Source organism: Microcebus murinus, chromosome 19 (assembly GCF_040939455.1).
Source record: "Microcebus murinus isolate Inina chromosome 19, M.murinus_Inina_mat1.0, whole genome shotgun sequence".
NCBI lineage: Eukaryota > Metazoa > Chordata > Mammalia > Primates > Cheirogaleidae > Microcebus > Microcebus murinus.
Window position 1 is genome coordinate 41,862,271 of NC_134122.1, and position 12,195 is coordinate 41,874,465.

Consider the following 12,195-nt stretch of genomic DNA (forward strand, 5'->3'; position numbering starts at 1 on the left):
TGGTTAAATGAAATTGATTATATTTACATTTTCTTTGTAGTTTTAAAAGTACATCTAAACATAAACAAAGGACCAAAAGAAAGAAAATCACACTATTTTTAGGTCCCTGGTACCACTGATATGAATCATGATATTTGCTCTAAGACAATCTAATCTTTCTGGAAAGCAGACTAGATGTGTGTAACCAACACTATAAAATTATTCATAGCTTGTCTTACTACTGGCCGGTCCATTTTAGGACTCTGTCTCAAGGAAATATCTTCTCTCCCAGAATAAAGGAACTAAAAGTGTGCTTTGCACGGAGAACTTTTTCTCACTCTTTGTGACTGGAAATTTATAATCAGCTGAAATGTAAGCCTGAGAGGGGCGTGGCCAGGAAGGCTGGTGGGTGACACAGGCCTGCAGTGTAGCCCTGGGAAGCCATGTGCCTGTGCTGTCCTCTGCAGAGAGGGTGTCAGGGGAGTAAAGGGCCCTGCCCAGGTGGCGTGTGCACCCCGGATGGCGTGTGCTCCCCGGATGGCGTGTGCTCCCTGGATGGAGTGTGAACTGTGATCATAACCAAGAGAGTTCTAGTGCTCTGTACCCCAGCAGTGTCAGGGAGAGTTCCTCCAGGACATTGTTCATCATCTCCCACACCTGGAAACGTAGGTTCCTGACCGGCTTCACACCTGGGCCCCTAGTGCCAGAGGGCTGTGTGTGTCTTTATCAACTCAGAATGTAGAACAATGTAAACAGGGTCAGTGTTTGTTCACTGACTTATTTTTTTGTTTCCCTATAAAGTTGCTTGAATTTATATAGAAATAAAATAGTTTTGATCATAGCAGTAGTTCTTTTTTAGGCTCTCGAATACATGTTCACGTGCTGTTTAGAAAAACAAGTGGCACATTGACAGGCTTCCGAATGGCTGTGCATCTGACATTGTCTCAGCTGAATATGAATAACTTGGATTTTTTTATTAAAAATTGCAGACTTATTTTTGAGATTCCTGAAGTTCCTCGATTATAAAAGTCCCTAATTCTGGATAGAATGAGGATTTTATGTAAGCTAGGGTTTTAAAATGAGCGTTTTTAATTGGTAGAAAATAATGTATGCGTGTGTGTCCAGATATCTTTGTGCTGAAGCTTAAATAATATAGATGAGCTTTCATTGGTAAATGTTCTAATCTAGAGAATCGCAGGAAGGTTGGTTGTGCATGTGTTTAATACTGACATGGGCATTTGACTGCCCACATGTATACACTCAAATACATGTGCATGTTCATATATGTGTACATATTCTTTCATATCGCTTCTCCTTGTCCGATTTGGCACCTTGCAAAACGAATGCCAAAATACAGCGTTATTTGGCTTTCAGAACTTAGCTTCCGGAAAGATGACATTTACAATTATTCATTCTTTTTTCTGGAGGCAGCACAATATTCCTGATAAGAGTCAGGTCGGTTGAAGTGGCTTAGTCCCATGAATACAGAACTCTTCTTGTGGGATTGTCTGTTTTTGTGGTCACAGACTGGTGGCTGATAGATGATTTATTTCTCCTACCTTTGGCATTCATTTTTGAAGAAAAATCCTAGAACAAATAGTGACTCACTCCACAGATTTCTTTCTTTCCACCCTAGCCCCACCAGTGGAGGGCAGCATTGGCCCCTGTAGCTTTCCACTTCTCTGTCCTGGATCATCAGCTAGTTCCATGGGAAAGGCAAAGAAGACAACACGTGTCCTTGCCCTAAGAGGGGAGATCAAGTGTATGTACAGATAAACACTATAGAAAAAGGTAAAAATGAAGTGCATCAGAAACACAGCAGTTTGGCGATGGTTCAGACCTCTCTTGGGTAATTGCAGTGGACACCTTCTTGGTCTTTCTGCTAATAAAATGAATGGGAAAATCTTTCATATGTGTATGATATTAAGTAGGGAAATAGAGAACCACTTATGTAAAAGTCTGAAAAACACTACTCTAATGCTTTCCTCCAGTCACATGTGGGGTTTAGACCCCACTATCTCATTTTGTCTGTTCTAAAAGATGTCTAATGTGGTCCTGACTGCACGCAGCTGTCAGTCTTTCTAGTACAACTTGGATTCATCCCTGGCTTACGCCCTTTCAGCTGTGAGACAGAATCCTCTCACCCCTCTGTGTACCATTCAGGCCTTGAGAATCTGGCACTGCAACACATCCATCACTGGCTACCACGAGTTGCAATGTGCCCCCTACCACCAGCCACACCGTACCACGCGTTGCTTTTGCATTTGGAATTTGAACAAAATCTAGCTTAATAACTCAGATGTGCCCTCTGGGACTGTACTGCTATCATTATTTAAGAAGTCTAAGAACTGTAGTGAAGAATGCTTTGTAAATCAGCTTTACATACAGTTTTAAAAATATTCATTTATACAAACACATAAAAATGTAGTGGTTATTCGGCATTCATTGAAGTGTTTGTTGTATGTTCTGTTATGTCCCTTGTATGGAAAGACCAAGCAAAGTTTTATTAGCTTTCTCTAGGAAGGCTTTCTAGAGAGGACATGTGTATTAGTTCTATGTTGCTGTGTAAGCAATTACTTCCAAATTTTAGCAGCTTAAAACAACAAATTCTTACTATTTTATGCATTTTCTGAGGATCAGGAATCCAGGTAGAGCTTAGCTGGGTGGTTCTGGCTCTGAGGCTCTCAGGAGGCTGCAAACTGTCAGCTGGAGCTGTAGTCCTCTAAGGCTTGACTGGGAAGGCCTTGCCTCTAAGCTCACTCACGTGGTTGCTGGCACACTCGCTTCCTCTTGGCTGTTGGCATGAGGCCTCAGTGACTCACTGCATAGACCACGTTGGCTGCCTGAGTGTCCTCACAACATGGCAGCTCTCTTCCCCAGAATGAGAGATTTGAGAAAGGGAGAGCCCAAGATAGAAATAACATTCTTTTTCTTACCTGATTTCAAAAATGACAGGCTGTTACTTCTGCCATATCCTTGTGGGTACACAGATCAACCCTGGTACTGCATGGGAGGGGACTACACCAGGGTAAGTCTTGGAGGCTGGCTGCCATGCCTGTGGGATTTTCAAGGAAGTAATGGCTATGAATTGAAATATAGTCATTGGAAAGGGAATCTGAGATTAAAAGAGCACAATTATACTGAACATGTTTTTCTTTTAACCAAGACTCCTTTCCTTTTAATTTTCACTTCTTTATACCAACTCCTATGGACCACATCATGAAATACACAGGCATCTGCCTGTAGCAGATATCTCCTCCTCGGTAGACAGGGAATCTCAAAGGACTTACAATTTTTTTTTTTTTAACAAGAGGCCAGTGTTATTAATAAAGGCTTACAAGCTTACTGTCTCATTTCTTTTAAACTTGAGGTGTTTGGGTATATTTATATACACTTATTTTCTGAGTGTATATATATATAAAGCTTGATATTATTGGAATCATTCTGAAGAAATAAAAATTGCGAGAAAAACTTGGTGAGTCAGGGAATTGAATTTTCTGGATGCTGCAGTCTCCAAGGGAGCCCTTCTAGATTAGTTCTCCAATTACTTGCTCCGTGAGAACCGTCTCCTGACTTCAAAGTGCAGCTAATTCAGTCTGGTGTGATTGGTATGACTGTTGGTTTGTGAATGATTGGGGGTGGGGCCCAGGGGCCCTTTGACTAATGTGACTTTGGTGTCCCATCAAACGTCTTTGTCATCCTCAGGCAGGTTCCAGCGGCAGCCCGGGGCAGAGAGTGTGTGTCATCGATGAGATTGGGAAAATGGAGCTCTTCAGTCAGCCTTTCATCCAGGCTGTTCGTCAGACACTGTCCACCCCTGGGACTATAATTCTGGGCACAATCCCAGTCCCTAAAGGAAAACCGCTGGCCCTTGTGGAAGAAATAAGAAACAGAAGTGATGTGAAGGTGTTTAATGTGAGTACAACCAGTTCTCTGTACCTGTGGAAATGGATTTGATGATGTGAAACAGCAGACAGCTCTAACATATGTATCTTTGGCTTTGAATTACCATTTTCCCCCTCCCATGCTGGAATATGGGTGAGGCTAATTTTATAGAAATGTATAGAACTTAAGCTAGACCTCTATTTGATGAAAAGACAAACTCACTGGTAGGGGAGCCACCACCAACCTCAGCTGGTCTGGCTGCTTCCCTGTCTCCCGCCAGATGCCGGGACCTCTCTGGCATTGGAACCACTTGATCCAAGGTGCTTGTTCTAAGCATATTTCTTCTCAAATTGATAGGTCAGGTTGGGCTATAGAGGCAAATATGTACAGTTTTGTTTTAAAGGTTTCCCTTTGAAACTGACCTACTTCTGCTGGTGGGGAAAGGCGGCTGTGGCTCCAGTTGGAAGCCTGGCTTCCCGATGCCGCAGGGCAGCACTGACCGGTCGCACTGCCCACGGGATGCAGATGTGCTGTCTGCATTGTTCAGTACAGTAGCCATAGCCACGTGTGCCTATTCATGTTTAAATTAATTAAATAAAATTGAAAATTGAGTTTCTTAGTCACACCAGCCACATTTCAGGCACTCAGTAGCCACATGTGGCTGCTGTGTTAGATGGCACAGCTGTAGAGTCTGCTGCTCAAGGTGAAGTTTGCAGGCCGGCAGCAGGAGCAGCTGATGTGCACATATTTGGGCCTTGCCATGACCTAAGGACTCCAGCTCTCTGGGGATGGGCCCCATGATCTCTGTTTAAGCAAGGTCTTAGGGGGGGGTGGGGGGGTTCTTAGGCCTCCTACAGTTTGAGAGGCACTGCTATAGACCACATGTCAGAGATAAGGGTTTGGAGCATGTTAACCAGTGGCAGTGTCTGAGACACTTACAAGGACTCTTGTGGCATTGCTGGCACTTTGCCTAAATCCTTGCCTTTCTCTCACCATCGTCTTTTTGTTTCCTTCTCAGTCATGTATTGTCTTGCCCATTCCACCTTTGTCAGTGATAGCCATGCTCTTGGCTGAGCTCTGTTCCTACCCCTCACTCCCTACCCCTCAGTTTAAGAGATTCCTGGCCTTGTAAGTGACAAGTGAACAGGTCAGGCAAGCAGGGCCACTCTTGTCAGAGAGAGTAGAGAGTGAGTACCCATGAGCACCTTACATCACTGATCATTTTAATCACTGATTGAAATGTCACCATGGCCCACTGGCCCCTAGTAGGACATCCACATGTTGCCACCAAAGTATCCTGGGTTACGCCATCCAGACTTGGAAAAATTTGTGCATTCTTTCATTTATTTATTCATTCAGTCTTCTGCAAATACTGATTGAACATCTGTGTGCTAGGCATCATTCTAAATCTTGGGGATACTGTGGTAAATAAAACTGACTGAGTTCTTGCTGTCAAGGAGCTTGCATTCTAGTGAAAGAGCTGGATACCAAAAATGTCAGACAAACTAAGCAATTTCAGATACTGATAAAGGCAAAGAAAAGAAACCAGGGCAGTGTGGGAGTTGGGGGCAGGAGTAGACAGAGGGGTCAAGGAAGGGTCTCTCCAAAGAAGTGACATTACAACTGAGACCTAACAGCCCTGAAAGGAGTGACAGCCTTGAGAAGTCCATGGAGCTCTTGTTTTTAGAGTTTTGTGTTGCCCTCTCTGACTCTTGCTTTACATGGCTTCCACATTAGAATTTTTGTTTGTAATTATAGAGTTTCTGTGGAAGTTGAGGCAATGAATGGTGAAGGATCATGGAGGAAAATTAGCTTTCAGATCAGATAGCTTCCAGGCTGGAAGACTGGGTAGTTGTCGGTATTAAACTCCGGGGGTCGGCTATCTCTGCACACTCGTAGAATCTAATAGTCTTAAGCAGGGATTGAGGGGAGTTGACTGTTATGTCCACAAATAAACATATCTTAAGTTAATACCACATTTCCTCCTCTAAGACTGGAAATTATTCACCAAGCAAGATAATCATTGCTCCTAATGATCTGTAAATAAAGTGATTAGCTTTGAGTTAATTATGTAAGAGATAGGGGCTGACATATGCTGTTATTTTTGTGCTGCTTTGGGATTTGTGTGGTCCTTTGTTCCTGGTTTATAAATGAAGAACTTCATTTTCTTTATCTGCGTACTTAAGGGTTAGTTAGATGTAGTCTTGGAGTAAGGAGAGATGTCCAAAGGAAGTGGTTCTTGGGTAGGAGTATTTCAGGTAAGGGTTAATTAAGCTATATAAAGGGGTGGAGAACAGCCTTCTCTTATTACCAGGTGAGAATGCCTAGTGTGAATATAGGACGGAACTTACGATATGGGGGAAGTAAGTATACCACACAAAGTTTTGTTCTTCACAAAGTGTTTGGTGCACAGAGTATTACTTTTCAAAAAAATACCTGAGAACACTGCCAGTTCTAGACAAGATGGAATAGACACACTTCTCCCTATTTTTCCTACTAATTACAGCCCCCAAACCTTGGATGTTACATATAAAATAAGCATAAGAAGACCTAAAAGGTGGAGAGAAAAAGGCAGACTGGCTAGGAACCTCAGGACCCAAGGAGTAACACCACAGACACAATTAAAAATCACTTGTCATACTGAGAACCAGGAATATCTAAATTAGAATGAGAAAAGACAGTCAGTATATCTCAACAGCAAGACAATGCACATGTTTGACTTACAGGGCAAGTATTTTAAAGCAGCTATCATTAAAATTCTTCAGTGATCAATCACTTAGCAGCATAGAGATGACAGAAGAAAGAATCTGAACTTGAATGTAGAATAGTAGAAATTACCCAAGAAAGAACAGACTTAAAAAAAGAGAAAGAAACAGAGCCTGAGGGACCTGTGGTAACAAAAGATCTACCATTCATGTCATTAGAATGCTGGGGGGGGGTGTGGGGAGGAAGTATGTGGAGCCAAAAAAGTGTGTGGAGAAATAATGGCTGCACTACAGTTTTAATAAACCCCACGAGGATAAACCCAAAGAAATCCATGCCAAGACATCACAGTCAGACTTCTGAAAATTAAAGACAAAGTCTTGAAAGCAGTGAAAAAAAAAAACTACACCTTCTCCGTGGGGTAAAAAGTATATAAGTGACAGCAGATTTCTCATCAGAAGCCATGGAGGCCAGAAGGAAGTGGTACATTTTTCAAGTGTTGAAAGAAAAGAACTGTCAACCCGTAATTCTATATCCAGTGAAATTATCCCTCAGGAATGAGAGGAGAATTAAGACATTCACATACAAAGGAAAATTAAGAGAATTTGTCTTGAGCAGACTTACTCTAATATAATGGCTAAAAGAAGTCCTCTAATGAGAAAGGATATAATAAAAGAAGGAGTCCTGGAACATCGGGAAGGAAGGAAGAACAATGGAAAGAATAAAGCTATGGGTGAATACAGTAGGCTTTTCTTCTCCTTTTGCATTTTTAAAAATTATGTTTGACAGTTGAAGCAAAAATTATAACAGTCTCTTATGTGTTAAAGAAAAAAAAAAGAATGAACAGTACCTGAGGAGGAAAATAAAAGCCCCATTGACAGAATCTTTGGTACCTCCTATTCTTTAGTAAAGTATCCCTACAAGAAATTGGCTATGGAATATTCTCATTCATCTATTCAGTAAATACTGAGCATCCACTATGTGTCAGGTACTGCTTTATTCATGGGAGACTCAGCAGTGAACAAAACTCTGTGCTGCCATGGAGTGGGAGGAGACCTGCTAAAGAAGCCCATGTGTAATGTGGCAGTAGAGTGCTGTGGAGAAAGGAAAGAAGGTTAGGGTGGACAAGGGTGGCTGAGGGGGAGAGGCTTATTATATAGGGTGGTCAGGGGAGGTCTCTCTGATAAAGTGCTGTTGCACACAGGCCTGAAGGTAATAAGAGTATGAGCCTAATGGACATCTGGGAGAAGAGCGATGTTTTAGTCCATATGATGCTGCTATAACAGAATACCTGAGACTGAGTAATGTATAAGAAATGTAAATTTATTTCTTCCAATTCTGGAGACAGGGAAATCTAAAGTTGAGAGGCCTGTATCAGATAAGGGCCTTCTTACTGCATCATCCCTTGGCAGAAGACAGAAAAACAAGAGGGCAGAAACGAGAGAGAACGGTAGGGGGCTGAATTCATCCTTTTATCTGGAATCCACTCCTGCAATAACTAACCCACTCCTGGCCATGATGGCATTAATCCATTCATGAGGGCAGAGTCCTCATGACCTAATCACCCGTTAAACATCTCACCTCTCAACACTGTTGCATCTGGTGCTAAGTTTTTAATGCATAAACTTTGGAGGACACATTCAAACCATAGCAAGTGACTTAACTGTTTCTTCCATAATTTGTTTGTTTTTAAGAACTCCAAGAGGCTATTACCGTCGTATCCCATAGAGCTTTTATGAGAGTATGTCTTTGATTTTGCTGCTTTCTAGTTAATGTCATAACATCAATGATGTTATGGCAACTTTAGATCTTTTTGAAGCATACAGCCACATAGTATGATTAAGCCTGGCGTTTAGACCGTGGGATGTACATGTTCTTGACAGCAGTGTGTAGCTGTTATCTGGTTTTGCAAGCTGCTTGCATGCTACCTCCCTGTCTCCTGACTTATTTAATATGATCAATGATTATACACTCTGCTCAGTCTATTCTGTCCCCTCCCCCTCCTTGTGGGTCTTTTTAACAAGAATCTGAGTTGGGGATATCATAAGTTTGTCTTTCCATCTTGGTTGGCCTAGGTATTGTGAGAGAGCACGTCACTTATCTGCTAGACACACACACATACAGTACCAAGTCCTGCTTATATTCTGACTTTAAGGATTGTCTTCTGGGTCAATAGAAGGATAGTCCTGGTAATTTAGAAACTTCCACCACGTTGCAGGTTTGGTATTGACAGTAGCCTTCTTAAAGGTTATGTTGCTCTTTCAGAAGTTCGCTCTAATTCTTTCTCTCATTCTTCCAGGGTTTACTGCTCTCCAGATATAACCACTGACAATTGTTTTTGTTTTTAACATTTCAGTATTTCATTATTTGAGGCTAATTGTGAAAAAACATTTAATAATAATAATGTAGAGACAAGAAATGGAGGTCTTTGTTGGTTCAGTATCACTGGAAAGAGCTGGATGTGCTTTTTTCATAGTTTTCTAATTAACAACATGAAAAAAAATTTTTTGTTTTTATACCTGCTAGTAACTTCTCTCAAAAAGTTAAGAGTTTGGTCATCTTAATGGCATTTAGAAGGCATATTTCATTCTATTTCCTTTGAAATAACTCCTAGATGGGAATGCTGGAAAACATTGCCTGTTGAGGGGGCAGAAGAGAGGCCTGGAGCGTGTGGGGCATTTATATGGAATACTAAGGTGGCTGCCAGTCATCGAGCTCCTTGTGCTAGATGCTGTGCTAGTACAGCCAGTGTATTAGTACATGTAGACTTCATGGCAACCTCATGAGCTAATAAGCACCATAATCTCCATTTCATATATGAGACGGTTGAGGCATAGAGAGGTGATATAACTTGTCCAAGGTCATTCGGTTAGTAGTTAGTAGAGAGAGGACTTAGACTTTGGTCTGGCTGATTCTAAAGCCTGAGCATGAGCATAATCCTGCTGTATTGTTGCCTTCATTCACAGGAATTATTCAGGTGATTCTGTAATAAAAGCTCAGATTCTTAGAAATTATTTGGTTTTCTACCTTATAAAAATGTTAATATAACTAAAATCTATTTAAAATTCTGAATTCAGAAACATCTGAACTTGCTTTTTCCATAAAAAAAAGTTTTTTTTAGTTTTAATTTGTGGATTTCAGGATCATGAGAATAGTGGGTACAAGGTCTCAACTTCTCTTCGATTTGGTTCACCAAGCATGACATAAACTATTTTCATCTCACCAGGAATTTGATGCTGTCCTCTGTGCCCTTGCACTTCTGTTCTGTAAGTGCAGAGTCAGAGTTGGGAGCTCATCTGCCACTTCTAGATTAGAGGTCAATAGGTAGGCTTAATCAGGAAGAAGTAGAATTCCTGAACAGACCAATATCAAGTACCAAAATTGAAGCAGCAATAAAAAACCTTCCTTAAAAAGAAAAGTCCTGGACCAGATGGTTTCACACCCGGATTTTACCAGCCCTACAAAGAAGAACTGGTGCCTGTCTTGCAGAAATTATTCCACAACATCGAGAAGGAAGGAATCCTCCCCAACATGTTTTATGAAGCCAACATCACCCTGATACCAAACCCAGGAAAGGATGCAACAAAAAAGAAAACTACAGACCAATATTCCTTATTAAGTATAGATGCAAAAATTCTCAACAAAATCCTAGCAAACTGAATTCAAGTGCTTATCAAAAAAATAATCCATCACAACCAAGTAGGCTTCACAGAGATGCAGGAATGGTTCAACATATGCAAATCTATAAATGTAATTGACCACATAAATAGAAGCAAAAACCAAAACCATATGATCCTCTCAATAGATGCAGAAAAAGCATTCGACAAAATTTAGCACCCTTTTATGATAAGAAAGCTTAAGAAAATAGGCATAGATGGGACTTACCTAAAAATGATAGAAGCCAATAATCAGTTCTGAACTGATTATTGTATTGTATATGACAAACCCACAGCCAACATCATACTGAACAGGGAAAAATTGAAAGCATGTCTTTATCTGCCGCACCTTGCCCAGGAGTGTGTGTTGAGGGGATGGGTTGTGTGGGGTCAGCCAGGGAGTCACGGTGATGGGAGAGGAGGCAGCCCTGCTGTCGCCCTGGGCACTCTTTGTAACTGTGAGTAAGTGAAAGAAAGAAAAATAAAAAGCAGATTGTCAGGTGAAGCTTGGGGGACACGGCCTGGCATCAGGGGCTTGAATAACAGTATGTCCCACGGCTCCTTCACTTCTCTGAGCTGTCACTTCCTCATCTTCCAAATGCGCCATTGACTGAGGTCAGAAGCCCTTGCAACACTCAGATTCTCTAAATTCATGGAGAGATGAGTAGATTACTGAGCACCCCAGGATTCTGGGCACTCTCCTGGGCCTGGCTGGGCTGTGGGTTCTCCTCACTCAGTTCCTTCTGTGCAGGCCAGGTGTGCTCAGGGGCCCTGTCCCGTCTGCGTTCCCATCCTGCATCCCATCACGCCTTGCAGGACTCAGGTCACAGTCTTCCTGCGGTTGAAATCTATCTACCACCCAAACCCACTTTCACTTTTCCTGCTGTCACTTTGCAGAAGCTGATGGTGGGGCTCCGTGATACCTGTCCTGTCTCGAGGGCTGCTGAAGAGCTGGGCTTGCTCCCTGGGTCACAAAACACACCTACCCTCTCCCAGCCCTCTCGCCTTTCCTTCTAAAAAGTTACTTATCGCAAGGCTCCAGGAAAGAAAAGGAGCTCTGAAGCCTGCTCTCTTGCTTCTTCCCACAGGTCACCAAAGAAAACAGAAACCACCTCCTGCCAGATATCGTGACAAGCGTGCAGAGCAGCAGGAGGTGAAGACCACGACCATGTGCGTTCCTGCCTTCTGCACGTAGAGAAGTGCCCCGGTTCAGGAGGAGCCTGGCCAGAGCTTTGTGCCTGTGGGGTTACGAAACCTTGTGGGCTTTTCCAGAGAAAGCTTGACAGCTGTTTCTTGTAAAGTGTTTAAAGATCAAACTGGCCTTAATGTTGGATTGACTGTGCAAGATTAACAATCCGTTGTGGGTTATTTATACTTAAAGATTTCTGTTTATTTCCTCTTGCAGTCTTGCACATGATTTGGGTCAATTATGAGATGAGAAATTGTTTTCAGAGTATCAGAAGGAATTTGCCCCCATTGAAGTTTATAAATGTGTTCGGGGGAGGGAGAGAAAGGAGTTCACTACCTAATCAATTTGGCATGTCATGAAAACTAAATTCCTTTCCAGGTGTAGCTTTTGTCTCATGCAACTTGAAGTGATAAGTTATTTGATTTTTAAAAATTGTTATTTCAAAAGAAAACCATTTTAGTTCCTGCCTCCACCCAATCTCTTATTCTTTGCTTATTGCTAATAAATATATAGAAATTCTGATGGTTACAGACATGAGTCCTTATGTGGGGAAATACACAGTCTCGAGAAATGTTGGTACCATCTGCTGTTCAGCAGGCCAGACGACGAGAGCTCGGGCTGTGGCTGAGTTAACTTGGGCACAGTTTTGAAGCTTTCTGTGCCTAGTTTCTTTTCTAGGAAAAGGGGGATATGACTGTCATCTAAGGAGAGTGATGCTACGCCATGAAGGAAACCATCAACTTTTCCAAGCAACACTGTGGAGGGTGGGTTTATCAGGAGTAA

General features: G+C 42.0%; 1 protein-coding gene across 2 annotated transcripts in view; it reads left to right on the forward strand.

The window, feature by feature from the left end:
- NTPCR (nucleoside-triphosphatase, cancer-related) overlaps positions 1-11,934 on the forward strand; it is a 26,277-nt gene extending 14,343 nt beyond the window's left edge. For both annotated transcript variants that reach the window (XM_012738237.3, XM_075995466.1), the window contains exons 4-5: positions 3,685-3,894; positions 11,312-11,934. In XM_012738237.3, coding sequence (XP_012593691.1) covers positions 3,685-3,894; positions 11,312-11,380 — 279 coding nt within the window. In that variant the 3' untranslated portion in view covers positions 11,381-11,934. The remainder of the gene's footprint in view (positions 1-3,684; positions 3,895-11,311) is intronic.
- The last annotated feature ends 261 nt before the right edge of the window (positions 11,935-12,195 follow it).